The 27244-nt window shown below is 35.7% G+C and overlaps 1 protein-coding gene and 1 non-coding gene across 3 annotated transcripts in view; one reads left to right on the top strand and one right to left on the bottom strand.

Moving 5' to 3' along the window:
• The window catches only part of DIAPH2 (diaphanous related formin 2), a 969789-nt gene that overhangs the window by 453804 nt on the left and 488741 nt on the right, over positions 1–27244 (bottom strand). For both annotated transcript variants that reach the window (XM_065914818.1, XM_065914819.1), the window contains one exon: positions 21946–22185. In XM_065914818.1, the coding sequence (XP_065770890.1) occupies positions 21946–22185 (240 nt within the window). The remainder of the gene's footprint in view (positions 1–21945; positions 22186–27244) is intronic.
• On the top strand, positions 10275–10381 carry LOC136154854 (U6 spliceosomal RNA). Its single transcript, XR_010660561.1, has one exon. It is a non-coding gene; the product is annotated as a U6 spliceosomal RNA (small nuclear RNA).

Genomic DNA, 27244 nt, shown 5'->3' with positions numbered 1-27244 from the left:
TTCTGGCACTTTCAAGTGCTCTTAATCAACCTGCCTATAGGTTTACCAAATAGAAGTTCTTCTGAGACTAGTTTTGAACAAAAATCAAGTTATTCTAAATTGGTATAGAAATACTTTACAGACACGAATATCCCTAAGGTCTTCAGTGGTTTCCTTTCAGAAACGGTTTAAGCATTTAATTAAAATTTGCAACTTTTATTGTCATGAGAATTTTACTTAACAAAATTGTTTTATGTGCATGAGGTTTGAAAACAAATGAAGGAATTTTGGGTTTGTTTATGTTTTTCCTGTCCATCACCACCACCAAATAGGTGTATATAACTAATATTGCTATCTATATATGGTGTAAATAAATGACTTTTGGAGGTGTGACATTAGTGGCTTTAAGAACAACTATTTAAGCTATTTAAGAACAACTTTTAAGGCCTAAGTTATGTAATATTGCCAAATTATAATTAGAATCTGTGCAACCACTGTTTGGGGATGAGTTACATAATTAGCTATCCTCCGTCATTCTTTTTCATGACTGTATACTATTCCACCACATGAATATAGTTTAGGTATAGTCTCATGCTGACCATTTCTGTTATCTAGTTTCCATTCTTAGAGGGGTGAGGGAGTCATTATTACAGATATTCTTATAGATAATGCTGTTGTGAATATTATTTTGTTATAATACACATACAATTTGCCAATTTAACCATTTTTAAGTGTATAGTTAAGTGGTGTTAAGTACATTCAACGTTGTTATGCAACCATAACCAATGTCCACTCCAGAACTTTTTCCCATGCTCACATTCTGCACCCATTAAGCAATAATTCCCCATTCTTCTTTCTGTTCTACCTGCTAGTAATCATTACTCTGCTTTCTGTCTCTGTGAATTTGTCTGTTATATACCTCAATTAAGTGGGATTATCAATATTTGTCCTAATGTGTCTGGCTTATCACACTTAGCATAATGTCTTCAAGATTCATTCATGCTGTAGGATATACCAGATTTCCTTTTTGTAAAGGTTGAATAATAGCCCAGTGTATGTATATAGCATATTTTATTTATTCATTCATCTGTCAGTGGACACTTGGGGTGTTACCACCTTTGGCCAATGTGAATAATACTACTATGAATAATCAGTATGCAAATATATGTTCAAGTCTCTGCTTTCAATTCTTTTATGTTTACATACAGAAGTGGAATGTGGCATAATATGGTAATTCCATGTTTAACTTTTTTAGTAACTATCATACTGTTTTCCACAGGGGCTATTATCACACAAGCCATTTTACATTCACACAAGCCATTGTACAAAAGTTCCAGTTCCTCGCTAATATGTTTGTTTTCTGTTGTTTCTTCTTCTTTTTTTTTTAAGATAGTACCTATCCTAATGGATATGAAGTGGTATTTCATTATACTTTTGACCCAGATTTCCCTAATGATTAATGATGTTGAGCATATTTTCATGTGCTGATTGGCCATTTTCTATAGAAAAATGTCTATTAAAGTCTTTTGCCCATTTTTGAATTAGGTTGCTTGTGTTTGCTGTTGTTCATTTGTAGAAGTTATGCTTTATCAGATATATGATTTACAAATACTTTCATCCACTCTGTGGGTTATCTTTTTACTCTGTTGATAGTGATTATTCTTGTACAAGTCTCCAGAGTCCTTATGTAAGAGCTTATTTAGAGAATATACTAGGGGCGGCATTTATGGTTACGGTATCGTCAACATTTCTAAATCATATGAAACTGTTTTCCAAAACAGAGGTAACAAATCACACTCTCACCAATAGTTCCCTTTGACACACATTCTTATTCACTCATATTATTATCAGAATTTAAAAATTTTTGCCCATCTAATGGATATGAAATGATATCTCATTGTGATTAATTTAATTTTAGGTATGAGTATAAAATGTGCTTCCCTGGTAGCTCTGCTGGTAAAGAATCCGCCTGAAATACGGGGGACCTGGGTTTGACCCCTGGGTTGGGAAGATACCCTGGAGGAGGGCATGGCAACCCACTCCGGGATTCTAGCCTGGAAAATCACCATGGACAGAGGAGCCTGGCAGGCTGCTGTCCACGGGATCACGAAGAGTTGGACACGACTGAGTGACTCAGCACAGCACAAGAATGTAAAATGGTACACATCCCTTGGAAAATGGTTTCTTTTAAACTTAAAGCTTACTTTCTATAAGATATAACACTCCCAGTCCTAGATATTTACCCAAGATAAAGGAAAATTCTGTCTTGCACATGAATATTAAGAGCAGCATTATTTGTAATAGACAAAAATTAGAAACAACCTAAACTCCCATCAATGAATGGAAATGTGGTGGAATATTATTCAGTAATAGAAATGAACTACTGATACATGTCACAACATTACGCTAAGTGAAAGCCACACCAAATGCAAAGTAACTGAAAAGATTACATTACTGAATGATTTCATTTATATGAAATTGTAGAAAAAGTTAAAACTATAGTGACAAGAATGCAAAGAAGTATTGCCTGGAGCTTGGAGTAGGGACTGACTGCAAAAGGGTATGACCAAACCACAGGTGGTTAAAACTGCTTCATGTCTTGACTGCAGTGAAGGTTACACAGCTGTATACAAACAACAAAATTCATCAGACTGTATACTAAAAAATGAGTAAATCTACTGTCAATTATACTTTGGTAAATTACTTTAAAAATTACCAGTTAAGTTGAAATCTCTCTTTAGTGTGAACACATTTTACTTCTGAAATAATTTAACACAACAAAGTCTTAAGGAAATTCCTTCAGAAATTGACAAGTACCCAGGCCTTTCTTATATATTTCATGAAACCTGAAACTTGAGAAAAGAATGGAATAAGCCAGATTGTGACTGATGTAAAATTCTTAGAATCTTCATCAGCATCTCTCCCTAAATTTCTGAATAGCTTACAATGCTTTACAACTTCCCTCAACACAGGTTTCAAAGTAAAATATTCTATTTAATTTAAGTATCTAAAAAGCCATTTGGGATTAAGAAATACACACTACTATATATATAATAGACCATCAAGGATCTACTGTATAGCACAGGGAACTATACTCAATATTCTGTAATAATATATATGGGAAAAGAATCTAAAAATGAATATATATATATATATTTATATATAAATGAATCACCTTTTGCATACACCTAAACCTAATGCAACATTGTAAATCAACTATATTTCAATAAAATAAAAAAAATAATTTAAGTATCTAGCTATTTGCTTGAATTTTAAAAACTGAGTTCCCTCTAACTATTCAACCTCAGCATACATTTATATTTTCTCCCACTTAGTTGTTTGGATTTCAAAGAGAGATCCTTCATACAAAGCATTAAATGGTGACTTTCTTTAGTCTTATTTATCTGAAAAATCTCATGACTATCTCTTATTAAAAGAAACATTACTTAATTTTTTCTCCAATTAGTGAATAAGGAAGGGTACAGACACATAACAGTAATACAGTGGACGATTATATTACTGTTTTTGAACAGGTACTGATTCTGCCCCAAATTTTAAATAATAGTAACAATTATAAAAGCAGTTAGAAACTTATGAACAGTTGTTTTAAACACGTTCCTTCTGTAGCATAAAAGGCAAGAGTTTTCTAAGAATGCCGATTAAAAAAAGAAGAAATAGAAAGAAAAAAATGAATGACAAGTCTTTGTGCTTGTCCCCATGACAGAAGGGAGGAATGCAATATCTAAGCTTTGGTTTGTAGGAGAGAAGTAAAGCACATGTTGTAAATAAGGCTGGCATTGTGCTTTTTGTTTCTAAAGAAGAGGGGCAGTTTTACGGTATTGGCTATCATATAAAACAGTACTTCATTATATTGTGGTTAACCAGTAATTATAGCAACACAGATTATTTTATATATGTGCTATTATATAAAAGTCATCTCCTCCTTCTCTTCACCCCATTTCTCCCTATTTTCTTCCCTGTCTCTTGTTTTAGTATTATAATGTGCTATACTTGGCAACCAGCTCATTAGGTCGTGAAGGACTAGAGATGTATATGTTTTATTTCTATCCCTGCAAAACATCTAGCACAGGGTTCCACAGGAAATAATTAATAATGTGGCCAGCTTGCTGCCCAAATACTAGCTAAAAAGTATTGCTTGTCGTTGTTTAGCTGCTAAGTCATGTCCATCTCTTTTGCGACCCCCAGGGACTATAGCCAACCAGGCTCCTTTGTGCATGCGGATTCTCCAAGAAAGAATACTGGAGTGGGTTGCCATGCCTTCCTCCAGGGGGGTCTTCCTAGCCCAGGGATCAAACCTTTGTCTCCTGCATTGGTAGGCAGATTGTTTACCAATGAGCCACCAGGGAAGCCCCGAGAGAGAGAGAGAGAGAGAGAGAGAGAGAGAGAGAGAGAGAGAGAGAGAGAGAGAGAGAGAGAGAAGTTTCTGCCCTCACCCCCTGTTCCCTCCCCCCATATCAAAACCCAAGACACTCATCTGAGGGTTCAGGTCCTCTGGGCATGACTCCTCCCAGGTTCAGGGCCAAGGGCTCTGAGTTTCCTGGATCTTGGGGGTCTCTGATGTTGAGGTCATCACTGCTGGGTTCTCCAGGACGTGCCCACGGAGAAGATGGCCATGCCCAGTGAGTGGGAAGCTAAAACAAAGATTTTTCACCAATCTGGACTAACGATGTGTGTGTGTGTGTGTGTGTATTTCTTAGATTTTGTAAAATTATCATAGGAATACTTGGATGTTCAGAGTTTTATTTGAATATTAACTGCTTATAAACTCCCTTCCATGGACAGGAGCCCTCCTTTGGAAATTTCTGCCATGCCTCCATTACTACGGTTTCATTGGACAGGGAAATTCGTTTGTAAGATTATCACTCACATTCAGTCACAGTAGTCACATTCTGCAAACAATCTCATACAGGGTCAAAATCCCTGTCGAACAGAGCTTTTATAGGGTAAAAAAGCATTTGTTTTCAAACTTCCTAATTATATTCACTAAATGCTGTTCATGTTGTCAACTTTTTCCCACTGTGAGAGTGATAAAATCAGTCATAAGATTAAACTCAGAAAATGACTACAGCAATTCACAGAATACTAAGCCAGCTGGGTTCATTTAAATCCTCTATAGAAACAGCCTCTGTGGCAAACCTAGTAAGACCTACAGCTAGTCCCATAAATCATCATTTATTTGGTCTGCTCCAGTGCTGAAATTATTTATTGCCAACCCTGATATATGGGAGACACATCAAGAACCAAAAAATAAAAATAAAAAAGGTTTTTTTGTAACTAGCCAATTATTCAACTCTGCCAGTCACACTACCCAATAGAAGAGTTAACTATATCCATTATTGTTTAGTCACAATGACTTCAACGAGTATCTTAATGGCACAGTATTAAGCTGATTGTTTATTTCACATAAGTGCAAGAGGATACAATTTTTTAAATGAAAGAAAATAAAGATGTATTCATTGTTTTTATTTCCTTGAAATGAGTCTGTATTTAATGAGTCATAAAGCCATAAACAAGTCCCCTAGTGGAAACAAATTTTACCCCTCACTATAGTTCTATATACAAATTTATATTGCTTGCTTTTTAAATAATTATTATTGGTAGGAGATAAGAAGCATAATGTGGCACCTCTCACTTTGCATTTTTAAAGCCCTTTACAAGTTTGTCAGTTTACATGTAAGAAGAAATATTTAACCTGATTCTACTTCTCTCTGATCATCCAATTCTGAAAATCATCCCTGAAACTTCCTCACTCCTTCATTCCCTCTCTTATTTTATCTCTCAATCTCTTTGACACACACACACGCCTTAGTTTGGTCTGGCTTTTAACTCCTTTTTCTCAGTCCTCCTACTAATACAAAACTTTCAAAAATTGAAATATTTTTCATATCAAAAAGATCATATGCTTCCATAGGGGGGTATAGTAAATAGGCATAGCTAGTTCACAAGGCAAGTGTAAATGTATATCCTCATATTACCCCTCATAACAAGTTATCTGGACATATGGGATGCAGATTTAATGGCAACAGAAGTTAAAACCAGGGACAGAAGCATAGGTGTCACAATATTAATTACACTTAAAGGTCTTGGTGTGTGTGTGTATTTAGAGAACAGAACATTTTCAGATATACAAGCAAAATAGAAAAAAATATTGAGAGAAAAAAAATGTTTTCAAAGCAGTCAACACTGACAAGGAATAATAATCATCTACATTAGATAAATTGCATTTTCAAACTACTATTCTCCAGAGGATTTAATAAACTGAAAATTGGGGGACATAATGAAGTTTTCACACACCCTAAACTATAGTGTTGTAAATGTGATAATATCTAAACAGATGCAATCAAATTCTGAGAAAACAAACAACTGTTACATTTAAAGTATTACCTAATTTGCAGCAATGAATGTAATGAATATTTCAACTTAGAGAAAAACCTTTAAATAAACTCATGGGAACTCTGTATTTTTAGAGGCAAGTAGGAGAATAAAAGTGTGAGTTTGTTTCTTTTCATCAGAGCTCAAGGTTTCAAAAAAGGTATTCCAATAGACATACTCTCTCATGACTAACAATTTGAAGAAGTACATCCACAAAACTGGTTAATCCCTGAGCCTAATGTGATCATATACCTTTACCCCTGCTGATACAGCAGGTGGTCTTTTTCCTCACCTCAATTCTGTAAAGCAGGCTACAGAGAATAAGAAAGATACAAAGCAACTCCACATTAACATAAATCAGGAAAATGCTGTAACCATTTGGAAAAATTGAGATATCTATCTTAGAAATAAAGACACTAGGTACCCTGCATCTCGGAGAAGGCAATGGCACCCCACTCCAGTACTCTTGCCTGAAAAATCCCATGGATGGAGGAACCTGGTAGGCTGCAGTCCATGGGGTCATGAAGAGTCAGACACAACTGAGCGACTTCACTTTCACTTTTCACTTTCATGCATTGGAGAAGGAAATGGTAACCCACTCCAGTGTTCCCGCCTGGAGAATTCCAGGGATGGGGGAGCCTGGTGGGCTGCCATCTATGGGGTCGCACAGAGTCGGACACGACTGAAACGACTTAGCAGCAGCAGCAGGTACCCTGCATCTTCGGCTTCCCCAATAGCTTGGCAGCTAAAGAATTCACCTGATATTCAGGGGACACAGGAGATGGATTCCATCCCTGGATCAGGAAGATCCCCTGGAGAAGGGCGTGGTAACCCACTCCAGGATTCTTGCCTGGAGAGTCACCATGCACAGAGAATCCTGGAGGGTCACAGAGTCGGACACGACTGAGTACCCACGCATCCTACATCTTAGAAGTGGGAGGACAAATTTCAAACTGAAGGACAATATTCGAAGCACATGGTAGTCTGTTCATGGGATTACAAAATATGGGAGATGTGCTCATATTGTTCCAATGCTTAGAGGGCTCTATTTTTAAAGTGAAGCTCAGAAGTAGCCTGTGTTTTGCTCAGATTTCCAAGAAAGGCATTGGAGGCAAGGACTCTGGATTGGATTTCTGAACTAGTATCCACACATCTTGGTTACTGGAGAAATAAGGTGACTGAAGCAATATTTTAGTATTACAGTTGTGCATATGTACACAGCAAGTACACAGCATGTACACAGCAAGTCCACTGCTGCTGCTGCTAAGTCGCTTCAGTCGTGTCTGACTCTGTATGACTCCATAGATGGCGGCACACCAGGCTCCTCCATCCCTGGGATTCTCCAGGCAAGAATACTGGAGCGGGCTGCCATTTCCTTCCCCAATGCCTGCATGCATGCTAAGTCATTACAGTCGTGTCCAACTCTGTATGACCCTATGGACAGCAGCCCACCATGCTCCTCTGTCCACGGGATTCTCCAGGCAAGAATACTGGAGGGGTTGCCATTTCCTTCTCCAGTACAACTCCACATGCACTGATGAATAGTATGTGCTTGAGGACATATAATGAATAACATATGGGAATTAAAAGAGCTTATGGAGAATTGTTTCTTTAAACAAATAAATTTATAGAGTTCTATAAATTTAAACATTTCAGCACTTACTGACAATATAAAAACTTACTCTTTGAAAATTCACAAATATGGGTGTATTGATTGTCGTGAAGAGGTACAGGAAGCAAAACCCTTGACACAGTTATAGAAATTGAATCTTAAAGTGTCAACATGGACATAGTCAACAAGGGATCAACATTCATTTTTTTCATTGAGTGGTTCAATATTGAGTGGTTCTCAAAGACGAGAGCCCATTAACCACAGTACAATACAAAACAAAGGATTAAATAAAGGTCAACCATCAAATAAGCTGAACAAAGGAAATCATTTAAAATTAAGAATGATATCCTGTCCATATCTCAATCTATGCTACTTAGTTATTTCAGAGGTCAACAATGGTGAATGGTCTTGCTTCAATGTAACATAATGAGACACAGACAAACCCTTAACTTGAGATGTTTGTGTCTACTGGTCATGAGTTATGAACAAATAATACAACATATCACTGTATTATGTGGTAACATTTTAAAATGCAAAGTAACATGAGTCAGCTCCTCTCTATGTTGCTGTAGCTTTTGATCTTGTATCACTAATTATAACCCATGAATCTAGAGATCACTAACTGAAAAGTCTTTGCTGCAAAGAGCTCACTGAAGGAAAGTTAAAAGGATCCACAGGGGAAAAGAAGGAAAGCTTGGTAAGAGAACTAACTAACATTCCATCCAACCCTGCTCTTGATAGAGAATACAATCTTCCCTTACATGCAATTGTTCCAAGACAAATTATCTTCCTAAACGTCATTTTCTTCTCAGTAAATTATCAATCACATCTCCCCCAAATCCAAATAATGCCAAAAACTGTCTTATAGGAAAAAGCATATCTGAGTAAACCAAAAGACATCATCAAATTCTGAAAAAAAAATACCTTGGGCCACTCAAATACTTTGAGTCCCAGGAAAAGTGGGATTCTAACCTCACCTCCAATACTGAGTGATCCTAGGTAAGCCATTTCTCTGGAGAACAGATGTTCATTTGTAGAAAATATGTATTGTGGAAAGCAGCCAACTCTACCTATACAAAACTGATAGGGTATGAGACCCTATACATACAAAGCAAGTGATTGCTCTATAATTATTCAGATTACTAGATGCTATTTTATTACAACTGTATAAGTACTACTACCTGGATACATTACAATCTCTTAGAGGAATTCTATTAATATTCCTACAATGACTTCTATTTCAATTTGAATAATAAAAAAGAAAGATTTCTCATTTTACAATCTACAGGAGAGGAAAGAAAATCCACATGTGACTTCCCCCATTTTCAGTACTCTGTAAGGGGCAGAGTTGGTTCTGTAATTCTTCCTTGAAATGAGCTACGTATAACTAAACTTTCTGTTATAATACAGTGAGAGGCAGTGCGTTGCACGGTTTTGAACACAGAAAACCTAGATTTAAACCCAAACTTGGACATTTACTAGCTTTTTTATCTTGTAAAAAGTTACATAACCTCACTGGGCTTTCATCTGTGTGTCCATGTTCACTTCACGTCCGACTCTTTGCGACTGCATGGACTGTAGCCCACCAGGCTCCTCTACTCATGAGATTCTGCTTGTAAGAATACTGGAGACGGTTGTCATTTTCTCATCTAGGGGATCTTGTGAACCCAGGGATCAAACGCAAGTCTCCTTTGTTCCTGCATTGCAGGCAGATGCTTTACCTCTGAGCTGTTTCCTAATTTACAAAATGGGATTAATAATAATAAATCTCTGTGAATCACAAGGGATATATCTAAAGAGTAAAAACACAGGCAACCAACTGTGTAGACTACTGACTAGGATTTACTGATGGGGCCTTTCAGTATTATCTATGGTAATTTTCAACAGTATCCTTGGTTTTAAATTAATAGTGCAATATTGATTTTATAACCCATGTTTGAGGGTGAATTTTTATTTTATATTGATATGAAACAATACACTTTTATATATTTGCAAATAAACCATAGTTAAATGTTACAATTACACATGTAATAGTTTTGATGGTAAAAATACACCCTTTATATCTGTGAAAAATGAAATGCTCTCACTTAAAAAAATGCTAATACTTATGTTGAGCTCTCATGACAAATCCTTTTATTTAATCAAATTGCATACCTTTCATTCAATAGTAATTTTTATACAATAGACACTGGGGATAAAACTTAGAATAAAAAAATAACCACCCTCCACGAGTTCTGCATCTTTAGAAAGACAGAGAGATCAAATAAAAAAGTACAAAAGTAAGTACATGGTGCTCACTTTGACAGCACATATACTAAAATTGGAATGATACAGAGAAGATTAGCATGGCCCCTGTACAAGGATGACATGCAAATTCGTAAAGCGTTCCATATTTTTACACAGGTCCAAGAAACCCAGAGAGTCCCAAACAGGATAAACCCAAAGCGAAACACCCCAAGACACATATTAATCATGTTAACAAAGATCAAACACAAAGAACAAATATTAAAAGAAGCAAGGGAGAAACAACAAGTAACACACAAAGGGATTCCCTGATTTATGAATAGAAACTCTTCAGGCCAGAAGGGAATGGCAGGACATACTGAAAGTAATGAAAGAGAATAACCTACAACCCAGATTACTGTACCAGCAAGGATCTCATTCAGATATGCAGGAGAATTCAAAAGCTTTACAGACAAGCAAAAGCTGAGAGAATTCAGCACCACCAAACCAGCCCTTCAACAAATCCTAAAGGATCTTCTCTAGACAGGAAACACAGAAAGGCTGTATAAACGCAAAACCAAAACAACAAAGTAAATGGCAATGGGAGCATAACTATCAATAATTACCTTAAATGTAAATGGGTTGAATGCCCCAACCAAAACACAAAGACTGGCTGAATGGATACAAAAACAAGACCCCTATATATGCTGTCTACAAGAGACCGACCTCAAAACAAGGGACACATACAGACTGAAAGTGAAGGGCTGGAAAAAATATTTCACGCAAACGGAGACCAAAAGAAAGCAGGAGTCGCAATACTCATATCAGATAAAACAGACTTTAAAATAAAGGCTGTGAAAAGAGACAAAGAAGGACACTACAAAATGATCAAAGGATCAATCCAAGAAGAAGATATAACAATTATAAATATATATGCACCCATCATAGGAGCACCGCAATATGTAAGGCAAATGTTAACAAGTATGAAAGGGGAAATTAATATTAACAAAATAATAGTGGGAGACTTTAATACCCCACTCACACCTATGGATAGATCAACTAAACAGAAAAATAACAAGGAAACACAAACTTTAAATGACACAATGGACCAGCTAGACCTAACTGATATCTATAGGACATTTCACCCCAAAACAATCCATTTCACCTTTTTCTCAAGTGCACACGGAACCTTCTCCATAATAGATCACATCCTGGGCCATAAATCTAGCCTTGGTAAATTCAAAAAAACTGAAATCATTTCAGTCATCTTTTCCGATCACAGTGCAGTAAGACTAGATCTCAATTGCAGGAAAAAACTATTAAAAATTCAAACATATGGAGGCTAAATAGCACACTTCTGTATAACCAACAAATCATAGAAGAAATCAAAAAAGAAATCAAAATATGCATAGAAATGAATGAAAATGAAAACACAACAATCCAGAACCTATGGGACACTGTAAAAGCAGTGCTAAGGAGAAGGTTCATAGAATTACAGGCTTACCTCAAGAAACAAGAAAAACATCAAATAAATAACCTAGCTTGACACCTAAAACAACTAGAGAAGGAAGAAATGAAGAATCCCAGGGTTAGTAGAAGGAAAGAAATCTTAAAAATTAGGGCATAAATAAATGCAAAAGAAACAAAAGAGACCATAGCAAAAATCAACAAAGCTAAAAGCTGGCTTTTTAAAAAGATAAACAAAATTGACAAACCGTTAGCAAGACTCATTAAGAAACAAAGGGAGAAGAACCAAATCAACAAAATTAGAAATTAAAATGAAGAGATCACAACACACAACACTGAAATACAAAGGATTATAAGGGACTACTACCAGCAGCTCTATGCCAATAAAATGGACAACTTGGAAGAAATGGACAAATTCTTAGAAAAGCATAACTTTCCAAAACTGAACCAGGAAGAAATAGAAGATCTGAACAGACCCATCGCAAGCAAGGAAATCGAAACTGTAATCAGAAATCTTCCAGCAAACAAAAGCCCAGGACCAGATGGCTTCACAGCTGAATTCTACCAAAAATTCAGAGAAGATCTAACACCTATCTTACTCAAACTCTTCCAGAAAATTGCAGAAGAAGGTAAACTTCCAAACTCATTCTATGAGGCCACCATCACCCTAATTCCAAAACCAGACAAAGATGCCACAAAAAAGGAAAACTATAGGCCAAGATCACTGATGAAAATAGATGTAAAAATCCTTAACAAAACTGTAGCAAACAGAATCCAACAACATGGTAAAAAGATCATACAACGTGACCAAGTGGGCTTTATCCCAGGAATGCAAGGATTCTTTAATATCTGCAAATCAATCAATGTAAAACACCACATTAACAAATTGAAAGATAAAAACCATATGATTACCTCAATAGATGCAGAAAAAGCCTTTGACAAAATTCAACATCCATTTATGATAAAAACTTTCCAGAAAGCAGGGATAGAAGGAACATACCTCAACATAATAAAAGCTATATATGACAAACCCACAGCAAGCATTACCCTCAATGGTGAAAAATTGAAAGCACTTCCCCTAAAATCAGGAACAAGACAAGGGTGCCCACTCTTACTGCTACTATTCAACATAGTTTTGGAAGTTTTGGTCACAGCAATCAGAGCAGAAAAAGAAATAAAAGGAATCCAGATAGGAAAAGAAGAAGTGAAACTCTCACTGTTTGCAGATGACATGATCCTCTACATAGAAAACCCTAAAGACTCTACCAGAAAATTACTAGAGCTAATAAGCGAATATAGCAAAGTTGCAGGATATAAAATTAACACACAGAAATCCCTTGCATTCCTATACACTGACAATGAGAAAACAGAAAGAGAAATTAAGGAAACAATACCATTCACCATTGCAACAAAAAGAATAAAATACTTAGGAGTATATCTACCTAAAGAAACAAAAGACCTATAATATAGAAAACTATAAAACGCTGATGAAAGAAATCAAAGAGAACACAAATAGATGGAGAAATATACCGTGTTCATTGATTGGAAGAATCAAGACTGTCAAAATGACTATTACTACCCAAAGCAATTTATATTTTCAATGTAATCCCTATCAACCTACGAACGGTATTCTTCACAGAACTAGAACAAATAATTTCACAATTTGTATGGAAATACAAAAAACCTCAAATAGCCAAAGCAATCTTGAGAAAGAGGAATGGAACTGGAGGAATCAACCTGCCTGACTTCAGGCTCTACAACAAAGCCACAGTCATCAAGACTGTATAGTATTGGTACAAAGACAGAAATATAGATCAATGGAACAAAATAGAAAGTCCAGAGATAAATCCACACACCTACAGACACCTTATCTTCAACTATGGAGGCAAGGATATACAATGGAAAAAAGACAACCTCTTGAACAAGTGGTCCTGGGAAACCTGGTCAACCACTTGTAAAAGAATGAAACTAGAACACTTTCTAACACCATACGCAAAAATAAACTCAAAATGGATTAAAGATCTAAATGGAAGACCAGAAACTCTAAAACTCCTAGAGGAGAACATAGGCAAAACACTCTCCTACATAAATCACAGGAAGATCCTCTATGACCCACCTCCCAGAATATTGGAAATAAAAGCAAAAAAAAAAAAAAAAAAAAAAAAAAAAAAAAAGGGACCTAATGAAACTTAAAAGCTTTTGCACAACAAAGGAAACTATAAGCAAGATGAAAAGACAGCCCTCAGAAAGGGAGGAAATAATAGCAAAAGAAGAAACAGACCAAGGATTAATCTCAATATACAAGCAACTCCTGAAGCTCAATTCCAGAAAAATAAATGACCCAATCAAAAAATGGGCCAAATATCAAAACAGACATTTCTCCAAAGAAGACATACGGATGGCTAACGAACACATGAAAAGATGCTCAACATCACTCATTAACAGAGCAATGCAAATAAAAACCACAACGAGGTACCATTACACACCAGTCAGAATGGCTGCTATCCAAAGTCTACAAGAAATAAATGCTGGAGAGGGGGTGGAGAAAAGGGAACCCTCTTACACTGTTGGTGGGAATGCAAACTAGTACAGCCACTATGGAGAACAGTGTGGAGATTCCTTAAAAAACTGGAAATAGAACTGCCATATGACCCAGCAATCCCACTCCTGGGCATACACACCAAGGAAACCAGATCTGAAAGAGACATGTGTACCCCAATGTTCATCACAGCACTGTTTATAATAGCCAGGACATGGAAGCAACCTAGATGCCCATCAGCAGACGAATGGATAAAGAAGCTGTGGTACATATACACCATGGAATATTACTCAGCCATTAAACAGAATTCATTTGAATCAGTTCTAATGAGATGGATGAAACTGGAGCCCATTATACAGAGTGAAGTAAGTCAGAAAGATAAAGACCAATACAGTATACTAACGCATATATATGGAATCCAAAAAGATGGTAACGATAACCCTATATGCAAAACAGAAAAAGAGACACAGATATACAGAACAGACTCTTAGACTCTGTCGCAGAAGTCGAGGGTGGGATGTTTGGAGAGAACAGCATTGAAACAAGTGTACTATCAAGGGTGAAACAGATCACCAGCCCAGGTTGGATCCATGAGACAAGTGCTCGGGTCTGGTGCACTGGGAAGACCCAGAGGGATGGGATGGAGAGGGAGGCAGGAGGAGGGATCGGGATGGGGAACACATGTAAATCCATGGCTGATTCATGTCAATGTATGGCAAAAACCACTACAATATTGTAAAGTAATTAGCCTCGAACTAATAAAAATAAATGGAAAAAAAGTACGTAAGTAAATAGTCCTATAATAATTACCTACACAATGCATAATGGGAACCAGAGAAGAGGAGTTAAAGGGTAAAAACTAGATAAACAGATAAAGAAGAGTAGCAAACGACATTATAAAAATGTGAAAGGCAAGCTGTTCTAGTCACATGTTTAAAACAAAAAACAAAAACAAAGGTGAGAGAGAGAAAAAGTATAATCAGGAGGGCAAGATGCTACTTCTATTTTCTTTCATTTTTTTAAAATTTATTTTTTAATTGAAGGATAATTGCTTTACAGAATTTTGTTGTTTTCTGTCAAACCTCAACATGAATTAGCCATACGTATACATATGTCCCCTCCCTCGTGAACCTCCCTCCCCATTCCACCCCTTCTATGTTTGTACCGAGCTCCTGTTATTTTCTTTCTTTCTTTCTTTTTTGAGAACATGGGTTTATTTTGCCAGCAGGACCATCCCTGTTATTTTCTTAACTAACATGACAAACTGGTCCAATTTCCCTGAGATTGCCCAATTTTTGTAGTGAAAGTCATGAATCTCAAGAAAGCTCTTAGTCCTGAGCACACCAAGACAGTTGCTTGTGAATCCCAGCTTTATGAAAGTCACTGTTACCAACTAAGAAGGGAGCTGTCTGTAATTCAGAAAGAGAACCATATACCAACCAGGTTAGCATCTTGATCTTAAACTTCTAATCTCCAAACCTTTGAGAAAATTAATTTCTGTTGTTTAAGCCACCCAGCCTGCAATATTCTCCTATGACAGCATCAACTAACCAATACACCAACCAAAGTATAATATTTCACTTCTCCAAGGGTCAGTTTTCTCATCTGAAGACTGAAGAGGCTAGACTGATTAGATACTTTCTGATGTTAAGGTTCCAAATTTAGAGACAATCCACATCATTTCCACTAAAATTATTAGATACTATAAAATTTTTAGAATGCTTACTGTAACTTTTTGCTTCAATCTTTTATAGATTTTCTTTTGAATTACAAATTTCTTAATTTTGTTGTCACAGACAGCAGTCATTTTCCTTACAAATCACATTTTCTAGTATGTTATATTTCAGACTGTAACTGAACCTAAATCACTCTACCGTACAACTTCTATGGGGGAGACAGATGCTTTCTTTTGTATACTTGGTGAGATAGCTGTAATATTCTCTCACTAATACCATCTGATAGCCTCTAGGAAAAAAGACCATTATGTTACAAAACTTTATATAAATGGTGAATCTTAGAAAAACAAAGTAGCACAATTACATTATTCTATTAACCTTCTAAATCAAAGTTAGATATCTAAAATTTTCTCCACAGTAAAACCAAATCTTTTCTTCAGGTTGTTTACATCTGTACAAAAATATATCAACATACCATATCATAACTTGTTATGTCTCTCTATCAAGCTAGAATAATTAGAAAGTCATAGTAAAAGTGAAGGAGATATTAAGGCAGAAAAACAAAGGTTTCGGCCTTCATATTTTATAAAATGGGTGTGAGTGACTTTCAAAAAAAAAAAAAAAAGTTATGGAGAGAAGATACTGATGCTAGTATACAAGTTACTCAAAATCTTCTCACAACCTGACTATCAATGCTATTTGTTTCCAACATAACACCCAGTATTCCAGGCACTGTAGTTTTTAATCATCCCAAACATATCATAAATTATTCCTAGTTGCATATCATCATTAAAAAGAACAACTACCATTTTTTAACACAGTAATTTTTCAAAATACAGTGACAAAGACAATTTTAGTGACCCTGAAAATAATCCTATGAAAATAAACACGAGTCATTGTATTTCCTCATTTATAGGTGAGGAAAGAGGTTTGGAGAGAGTTAAGTGACTTGGCCATGAAACTATGGCTAGTGATGGGCAAAACATAAGCTAATATGCAAGTTCTAAGCCCAGTGTTCTCCCATCTTGTAAGGTTATGGCTTCTTCTTCCATCCATATAACTTAATTAGATCTATCCTTCTAGATCCTTCTGTTCTAATTTATCATTACCACTCATCTTCACCTCTAGCACAAAATTTCCTCCCTCCCCTAAAGTCTTGTTAAGCTCAAAGTAATATCAAATGCTATTAATTTTTATATTCATTGACAGAAGTATATTGCAACATTACATAATACTCTGTATGTGTATTTCCAGGCTACTCAACTGTACCACAAGTTCGAGCTTTCTGTGTGTCTTCTGAAATATGTGTGCCCCCCTGGGATACCAGGTATCTGTTTTGTTTGCCTTTGTTTGGACCTGGCTTTTATCCCTTCACTGGTCTCTACCTTTTGGTATTCTGATCCTTGTTAACAGACTCCTTTAAGGCATGACCAATCATGCCTTCACTTGGACAAGGGATATTCCTTTTCATTTTTATTTTTGGTAACTATTATTTATTTACACAGACCATTTGTACTTTTTGATAATAGTTATCAATTTTAAATACATAATCAGTGTACATTCCAAAATGCATACTAGAAAATGCAAGTATACAAGAAAAATAAAACTAACAAGGGATACATAGAAACTGAAGATGTTTTTCCTTTAATTATCACTGAAATTCCCTATTCATGACTGCTATATAACTAAACTCTTATTTCTCTTCATACTTCCTTGAAATGGTTTCTTTTTCTTTTCTGAGATCTTAATTTTTTTCCCATTTTAAAAAAATTCTTAATTGGAGGATGATTACTTTTCAATGTTGTGTTAGTTTCTACAATACAACAATGTGAATCAGCCATGCATGCTTGGTAAGTCACTTCAGTTGTGTCTGACTCATTGCAACTCTATGTATGGTAGCCTGCCAGGCTCCTCTGTCCAAGGGATTCTCCAGGCAAGAATACTGGAGTGTGTTGCCAGGTCCTCCTCCAGGGGACCTTCCCAACCCAAGGATGGAACTATGGTCTCTAATATGTTCTGCATTGGTAGGCAGGTTCTGTACCGCTAGCACCATCTGGGAAAACCCAGGTATGCACATATCCCTTCCCTCTGGAGTTTCCCTCCCATGTACCCCACATCCCATCCCTCTAGGTCATCACAAAGTACCAAGTTGAGCTACCTGTCCTATACAGCTGTTTCCCACTAGCCATCTATTTTATATATGGTACTGTACATATGTCAGTGCTATTCTCTCAATTAGCCCACCCTCTCCTTCCCTGGCTGTGTCCAAAAGTTTCTACACCAGGCCAGTTGGTCTCTCTTTCTAATTAGAATTTGAATTAAACACAGGGAAAGAAGGAATAAAATGCTTACAACTAATACACCCTAGAGACAACTTTCTGCAAAGACTTCCCATTCATTCCTGCTTTCAGCATTCTCAAAGCTGCTATAATGGGTGCTATTTTAATGGAGCTCTTCTCTATAAATTCCATTTTTTGCTTAAGTCAGGCAGAGTCACTTTCTGTTGCTTGCAAGTCAGTCACTTCAGTCGCTCAGGCATGTCCAACTCTTTGTGACCCCATGGACTGCAGCACACTAGGCTTCCCTGTCCAGCACCAATTCCCAGAGTTTACTCAAACTCATATCCATTGAGTCAGTGATGCCATCCAACCATCGCATCCTCTGTTGTCCCCTTCTCCTCCCGGCTTCCATCTTTTCCAGCATCAGGGTCTTTTCCAATGAGTCGGGTCTTCACATCAGGTGACCAAAGTATAGGAGTTACAGCTTCAGCATCAGTTTTTCCAATGAATATTCAGGACTGATTTTCTTTAGGATGGACTGGTTGGATCTCCTTGCAGTCCAAGGGACTCTCAAGTCTTCTCCAGAACCACAGTTCAAAAGCATCAATTCTTCAGTGCTCACCTTTCTTTTTAGTCCAACTCTCACATCCATACATGACTACTGGTAAAACCATAGCTTTTACTAGACAGACTTTTGTTGGCAAACTAATGTCTGTGCTTTTTAATATGTAGTCTAGGTTGGTCATAACTTTTCCTCCAAGGAGCAAGTGTCTTTTAATTTCATAGGTGCAGTCACCATCTGCAGTGATTTTGGAGCCCAAAATCTATTTGCCATGAAGTGATGGGACCAGATGCCATGATTTTAGTTTTCTGAATGTTGAGTTGTAAGCCAGCTTTTTCACTCTCCTCTTTTACCTTGCAAAGCACATTCCTTATCTGATATACCCACAAAGCGCAGTATCTAGGGAAAGCTATGCTAAGTATTTTTAAATGTTTTGTTCTGATGTAGATTATATGTTATTATACCCTGAAAACAAAAATAACAAATGACCCTGAAGTACAACATTACTATTGGCTAGAATTTTAATAATCAACAGGTAAGCACAGGCCAAGCTAACATTGGAAACTCATCTGCAGAGAAATGACTTTATTACAGTTCAACACCCTACATTGGTGACTTACAGTGATAACACACTGCTGCAAATTAGCAAAGCATTTTGTGATGAGGGTAGTACTTATTGTGACATCTGAATTTTTAATATCATTTTACTACAAGAAAAATCTGATAAATTTAACTGCTTATGACATGGCTCCATTTAAACTATGTTAATATTTTAACATAATCTATAGCTTCTTATGAAAAGTAGAATACAGTTTTAAATTCACCAAGAAAGGAAATAATCATTAGAATAATCTATGTAGGCAAGTGATATCATTTTAAAAGAAGAGTCAGTACCCAGCAAAGCAAGCCCCCTCTGCTATTTTTATTAAGGAAAAATGCTAAGAAAAATCAACCAAGTATTCTTTTAAAATATAACTGGAATTTAACAGCAATTCTAGCCAATCATACATCAGTAGTTAACTCAATTTCCAACAGATTATAAATTTAACCTAACTATTTCTATATACTTCAGTAAATTTCTCTCATTTTAGACATTTATATATACTTAGAATCCTTTGCATTTCAGGAACATCTTTTTAATCCTAGATATTGTGGGAATATCATACATATATATGATATTTCTCTTTCTTAATGACAAGTATTCCCCTGAACATAAAAATCCTATTGAAAAATGGGAGAGGGCAAAAGATTTTTAAACATTCACTTCTTTCTCTTTTACAACATCTATTACTACGTGCTAGTATTTCCCACAAGAATATTTTTTATTTTATTTGAAGTTGGCAAAAATCTTTGTGCTGAATCCTTTGAGCATACTTCTAGTGATAGATGTCAGACCAGTGCTGTGTGGAAGAACTTTTATTTGATAGGAAGATGACAGGAAGAAGCCTCCATCCAAAATATAAGATGCAACTGTACAATCCTGTGAGATTAATGGAATCTTTTCTTCTTATGTATAAATGACTTATTCATTATTACTTCAATAAAATCAGTTCACATTATTAATTTGAATAGTGTGAAATTAAGACACTTAAAAAGGTACATATTTATTCAAATTAGGACAGTTTGTTTTAAATGTCTTCTTTATATGAATTAAATGTGAAACAGACTAACAATACAAATTTCCAATGATATTTTAATTTATGTTTTTGCAATCACCAACCAAGAACACTTTAAGATTCATTCACTGTGCCTACAGTACATACTCTGAACAACTAACATCTTGATAAGAGATGCTTGTACAAGTTTAGAGTATATGATGTGCAATAAAATGAAAAGTCTTATTTAGTTTTACCCTCCAAACCAGGGTGTGAGTTATTCTAATTTATTACAAGCACTGCTTTATTCTCATTGGCATTATCAAATAATTTCACATGTCCCCTCATATCACAAGAAGAGGGACTAAAAATGTGTGTTTTTAACAAAAATCTAACATTCCACACCATCTTCCCTATCTTCCCATCTTTCCCTATGCCTCTCAAAAATAAATTGGGAGTAAACAATACAATTCCATTATGCATCTTCTTATCTACAAATGTTATTCTTTATGTCTATCTGGGAGAGAACAACCAGGAGCAAATCATTTTTGATACATATTAAAATGCTAGCACATTTATATGTAATGCACATCTATTTAATGCATAAATAGAAAAGAAATTTATATCCATTCCTAGATTGGGGATTCTTGTAATAATATACCTCAAGAACTAACCAAAGTTTTGTAATGTTTTCAGATGTAAAAGAAAAAAAAAAGTGAAACAATGGTGAGATGTCAAAAACTGATTGCTTGTTTTCAGATTTATTTCTGTCTCTAGCTTTCTTACAGGCCTTCCCCTCAGAGCCTGTTCAGTTTTCTTTTTGTGACAGGTTTTTCCCTTGAATATGGTGGTTTGCACTAACCTAGAAGTGGACCTATATCATCACTTGTCCATTTCTTTGTTTACCTTTCACAAGAATTTAAACCTCGAGAACAATACCATGAAATTGTTTAATCAAAACAATAAGAGGATTATCACTTAATTTTTAAAAATCTTTTAGTTATTGCACTGGATTCTTAGTATAAGTATATTAATACAACACTTTCAACAAAAAAGAGTATTATTTTCTTACTCTCTTCTAGAGTAAGCAAAGCATATTCAGAAGGAAATAATTGGCTATTACCTCACTGAACTTAGCTCCTCAAATACTTTCTGGACAGACACAAAATAAGTTTGAAGGGATTAAAATATAACGTTGCATCTAGTTTATAAAAAGCCATTTTTTTGTATCTAAAAACTCCACAAAGATTTGATCAGCAAGAGCTGAACAGCATACCATAGAAGAATTTGCAGTCTTTGAGATTTTATTACAGTAAGGTTTTTAAAAATCATTTATCTGTTTTAAAGATGACTTCACTCAGTCCTCTGTGACCCCATGAACTGTAGCCTGCCAGCCTCCTCTGTCCAAGGAATTTTCCAGGCCAGAAAACTGGAGTGTGTGGCTGTTTCCTTAACCAGGGGATCTTCTCAATTCAGAGATTGAACCCAGCTCTCACATGCCATAAAATTCATCCTTTTAAAGCATACTTTTTTGGCTTACATACTATTGGTGTTTAAAGTGACTTCTCTTTCATAGATGAGATTATTGTTGCAAACTGGCATTATAAGATGTTCTCTTACCTTACAGAGAAAGTTGATCTTAAAACCCAAAGACTGGGCATTTCTTGAGCCTGAGTTCATGTAGTTTCCAACCAAAAGAATTAACTCTAAAAGTCTGTTAAAGCTTTCACTTTTCTTCAGTTCTTCACAGGCCAGAGTTACTGCTATGATGCTTGGCTTGATGTTGTTTACATGTTCTTCAAATGTGAGCTTGAAAAGAATGCTATTGAGACGAGGACGCAACATTTTCACTGAGCTCATCTGTAAGATAAGGAATGCTGTATAAGATTATATATATACATGTAAATAAATAAATAAATATATATAAAGCCCATTATTTTTCTCTCTAGTGTGGATCATTTCATAGATGATACTGTAAAAATTTTGAATAAAATGAATTCTCTCTGGGTTTTAACAGTTGTATTTCCTTCTCCAGAACACTTTAACAAATATTATTCTGTTTTAGACATTTCAAAAGAGTATTTTTTTCAAAAGTTAAAAAAATAGCTGTTCGATTTCAAAGAATAAATGAAATCATCCTTATAGCATTAAGAAAATATTATTGAAGCTAGCCAGCTGCTATATGTTAATTGCATAATCATTAGTCACCAATAACATTTAAAGTGCCAAAAATCTGTCCCTGAGGTGAACCATGAAAATGCACAAATATAACATTGAGTTGAATGAACAGCTGGGCCACATATAAAAAAACATATATATGATGACAGATAATATAAGTGGAAATACATTTCCTAAAAAAAATGTGGCTTCACTATTACCTATTTCTATGCTGTTTGAAACCAGAGCTAGAAGATTAGCTCTGATTGAGAACCTAATAATTTTAAACCTATGATCTATATTAATAAAATATATTAAATATTTATATATGCTCTAAAGAATTTCACCTGCTTGACAGAATGTTGATGTTAAATAAGTTATGGTAAAAGTACATGAACTTACTTTTAGGTACATTATTCAAGAATTCTATATTGGTTTTCTTCAAAACAGTTCAAGTTAGGTTTTACTTGTTTCATAGTATGGGTCCACATTCTCTATTCCCTTTGGTATAGTTCCTATGATAACAATTTCTTTCAGTCTTTAATTTCCCATAACTCCAGGTCATTTAACTAGTTTCCATTCACCAAATTAATTCTGGGAGAGAGGTGGGTGGAGGGTCAACACATAAGAACATACACAAGCACACACACAATGAAATTATTAACAATCCTAATTATTTTATTTTTTACATATAGCTTAGCTTTTTTAAATACAAATGCCAGTCACAGAGTAGGCAAGGGATAACTGTAGACAACATGAAAATAATTTGACAACATAAATAAGAGTCCTTAGTTTAAGGGGACAAAATACCCCTCAAAAGCAGCAAAACAAGTTGTCAAATAGACCCTATCTGCTCTAATACAAAAATAAAGCATAATCTATCATTTTCCTCTTTGAAATAAAATTTGTCATTAACCATGGGTGTCTGCCTCTCCAAAAATTAACCTTTGCTGTCTGCTAATCTTCCTATATGCATTCATGCTTTTCATAGACAGATGTATAAAAGTATACTGGGAATATCCCTGTTACTATGTCTGAAATGTAGGTCATATCGCTCATCAATAGTTTTGCAAAAACACAATCAGGGGAATATTCAAAGCATCCTACTGTTTTTTTCAGTACTCGCATAGTAAGTATAAGACATACCATCTACTCACAAAAAGTGTCCAATGTAGCCTAAAACTCATAACACAATCACTTGATAACTATAGCTAATAATAAAACTAGCCCATGATTCTAAATGGGTAAATAGAAATTAAGTGCTGGAGATGTACACTGAAATAAGACAAAACTTTAAACTCTATGACTACAACGTTTAATGAAGGCTTCACAGTAGAGGGGATACAAATGGATAAATAAATAAAAATTAAGCAAGTAGAGAGAAAGAGAGAGAAAGTGAGTGAGTAAGCAAAAACAAACAGGGACCAAAAAGAAGTTGTAGACAGAAAGAATGAAGTGAGAAAAGGTTTATAGGTTAGGAATATATGAGGTATATACCTAGGGGCAGAATTTGAATTAAAGTCCCTTTAGAGTCCATGTAAATGCCATAAAAATTGGAAGCTAACCACATTAAAGTCTCCATGAATGAACAAATCTAATCTCCCACATGTAAATTTGTGTGGGAATCTATCCAAGGTCCTAGGTCTTTTTCTGCCTTCATTTATGCCTTTATCCCTGTTTCCAAATCCTTTCCCACTTAATTTTTCCTTTAGTTTTACTGTTACCTGGCTATCATTAGCACAGAAGCATGTTTTCTATTATTTTATTAATATATGTTTAAGAAGTAGGAATTTTTCAGTCTCCCTGATGGTTAAAAAAACAACAGAACTATCTGGACCAGGTGCTAGTCACCATATACCTCCCTTCTGGCTATGCCCTGTAAGACCTGTAGGAACCCTGAACACCAGGGTGGCTTTGGTGTGAGATCCACAAGGAATTTAAAACCTAAGCTTACATAGATATTTTCAGTCTTGCTTCAGTTCTAATATCATTTGTTTTCATTCATATCTGTGTTGCATTCATATCTGGTTCTGGGCTTTGTATGTCAATGCTTGGTCTACTGTTTCTGGGCTTTGTATTTCAATGCTTGGTCTACAAACCCAAAACAGCATGGATTTGCTTTTTTTTTCCAATACCACCCCCAACCAAAATAATGTGACCAAAAGTACTTTAAAAATTATAGTAACAATAACAGCAATTAACATTGAGTACTCTGTGCCAGTCACTGTTCTTGAAATCTGTTACATACATATATGTGGATTTGATTCTCAAAACCACCCTAGGAAATGGTGATTCACATTGTGTTCAGTCATGTCTGACTCTTTGTGACCCTATGCACTGGAGCCCACCAGGTTCGTCTGGCCATAGAATTGTCCAGGGAAGAATACTGGAGTGGGGAAACATTCCCTTCTCCAGGGGATCTTCCTGACCTAGGGATTGAACCTGAGTCTCCTGCATTGCAGGTGGATTCTTTACAATCTGAGCCACCAGGAAAACACATTATTCGTGTTAGTCTCCTAAAAATGAGGAAAGTGAAGCACAGATACACTACAATACAAATACACAATTTGTATTTAAATAACTTGTAGAGAGTCAAATTGTACGTTGAAGTTCTGATCTCAGGCATTTTGGCTACAGAATTCAGACTCTACGCCAGGCCACCTCTTAAGTCATATTGAGAGTGGTATGTATGACTTGTTGAAAAAGAGACTAGGGACAGGAACACTGTTAGTTAAGTTTTCAAAAGGTCTTAGAAACAGGTAATGCCCTAGGATGCTGACAGTAGAAAGGGAAAGAAAGCAACATACACAAGAGGAAGAATTAAGGAAGAAGCAAAGGGACCTAGTAGTAAATGACCAGTTATGGGAGGATAACGTCAAAGATGGTTCCATGGTGTTTAGTCCTTTGGGAGGTAGAATACTGTTGGCATTAATGAAGGCAGAAGGAAGTGCCAATTTGGTTTGGCTTATTGTTTGGTTTTTATGTTTGTTTCAGAAAATGAGGGTAGATGAATTTGCTTCCCTTGATCTGCTACCTATACTCTAGTAAGTCAACCAGGAAGGCAGTGGGGGCTGGTAGGGTATGGCTCAGTAGCAAATTCAACCAAATGAGTGAATCTAGACAGTTTTGCAGAGTCTGATTGTGTAAAGCTAATCCACCTAATTTCTCTGCTTCAGTTTCCTCATTTGTAATGAAGGAGAAAGTCCTGTTAAGGAGTCTTGTTTTGAAAATTAGGTAGGAGCCAAGCATATGATCCATATACATTAGTTCCTTCCTTTTTTGTCTCTATCTCTTAAGTTGTGGAAAGGTGAGGTAAACAGTGTGAGATCCACAAATAAAAACCATTAGTTGGATGTTACCAAGACATTTTTATTAGCATTTAAGTGAACTTGGTTCATCATCCTTTCAGACACCAGTGTATTTTACTTCTAACAAAGACACTATTAGATTCCCATTATCAGGATATGGATTAGGACATGACTTAGCGATTAAGCACCAACATTAAGACTCCAAACCTTGAAGTCATGTTGAAATCACGGAAAACATAGTGTAATTTAATACCATTCCTTGCCTATATTTTAACCTGAAGAATTACTTAGAATTGGCTCTTATGTTCAGTTCTCATCATTCAAGCTTAAAATTTACATACTTCAAGGTTGAATCACTAAAACTGACTATTTAAATGTGTTCCCAGATCCTTCCAGCATTTGCCCCTCCAAATCGTCACATGAATAGTAAAATGAACCTCTATAATAGGGAAATAATATTGCTTTCCTGATATTTTGAGTTTAGCTATTGTTATGATATCTGGTAGCATTTGGAAATTCAGTCCTTGAATTTAGGAGATAAGTATCAGAGTTGGCAGATTTCGGAGTTATCAGAATATTGTGGGAGGCAGGTTGTTGATGAGGAGTATATAGAAAGAAGAATCAAAGACTGCCTCTTGTGTAGCACTGAACACAGGTCCTTGCATATATTAAACATTCAAATATTTGCTGATTGATTTTAAAAGCACTCCTGAGCTAGCTGACTATTTTCGAGATCTTCTCCCAAGGAAGATAGGCAGGTTGCCTATTGAACAAAATTAACAACAGATGGTAATATTTTACTGTCCCCAAAATGATGTCTTCAGCTAAGATGTCAAACCAGAAATCCTAGGGAATTACTTTACTTGACTGCTATTACTGGATACAATCTATCACCAATCAACCTGATTCAGGGAAGATGTTGTGCATTATAAGAGGATCACAGCTGCCCTTTGATCTAGCAAAATCTCTTCCTTCATTTACCCACTAAAATAAAATTTAGTGCAGAGCAGGTGATAAATATCATATGTAATTTGAAAGAAAATCTTATAAAATTAGTGAGTAAATGGATGTACTCATTAATACAAACAGAAAGTCCAATATCAGCAAAGGACAGGATTGGGAAGCAGATGCACAGTGTAAAGAGGTATTACAGTAGGCTGATGTGGGGCAGTAAGAAGGTACCCTACTTCCTATGTAAAGTAATTAGCTACCAAAAGGATCATCCCAGTGATAGTGCCAAGGCTCAATAACAGCCCGAATTCAGAGCTCTAAATAACTATTTTGAAAGATAGGTTCAAGAGAATTATCCCCTTAATGCTCAGAGAGGGAAAGAAATCATTCTCTGTATTCTCTAGACTCAGAGGTAAATTATAGTAGAAGAAATGGGACTTTTGAGTTACACAGATCTGGACTTGAACTACAGTTGTGTTACTTTATAGTTACAATCTAATGCA

The sequence above is a fragment of the Muntiacus reevesi genome, chromosome X (genome assembly GCF_963930625.1).
Source record: "Muntiacus reevesi chromosome X, mMunRee1.1, whole genome shotgun sequence".
In the NCBI taxonomy this organism is placed as follows: domain Eukaryota; kingdom Metazoa; phylum Chordata; class Mammalia; order Artiodactyla; family Cervidae; genus Muntiacus; species Muntiacus reevesi.
This window is presented reverse-complemented; position numbering and strand designations above follow the sequence as displayed.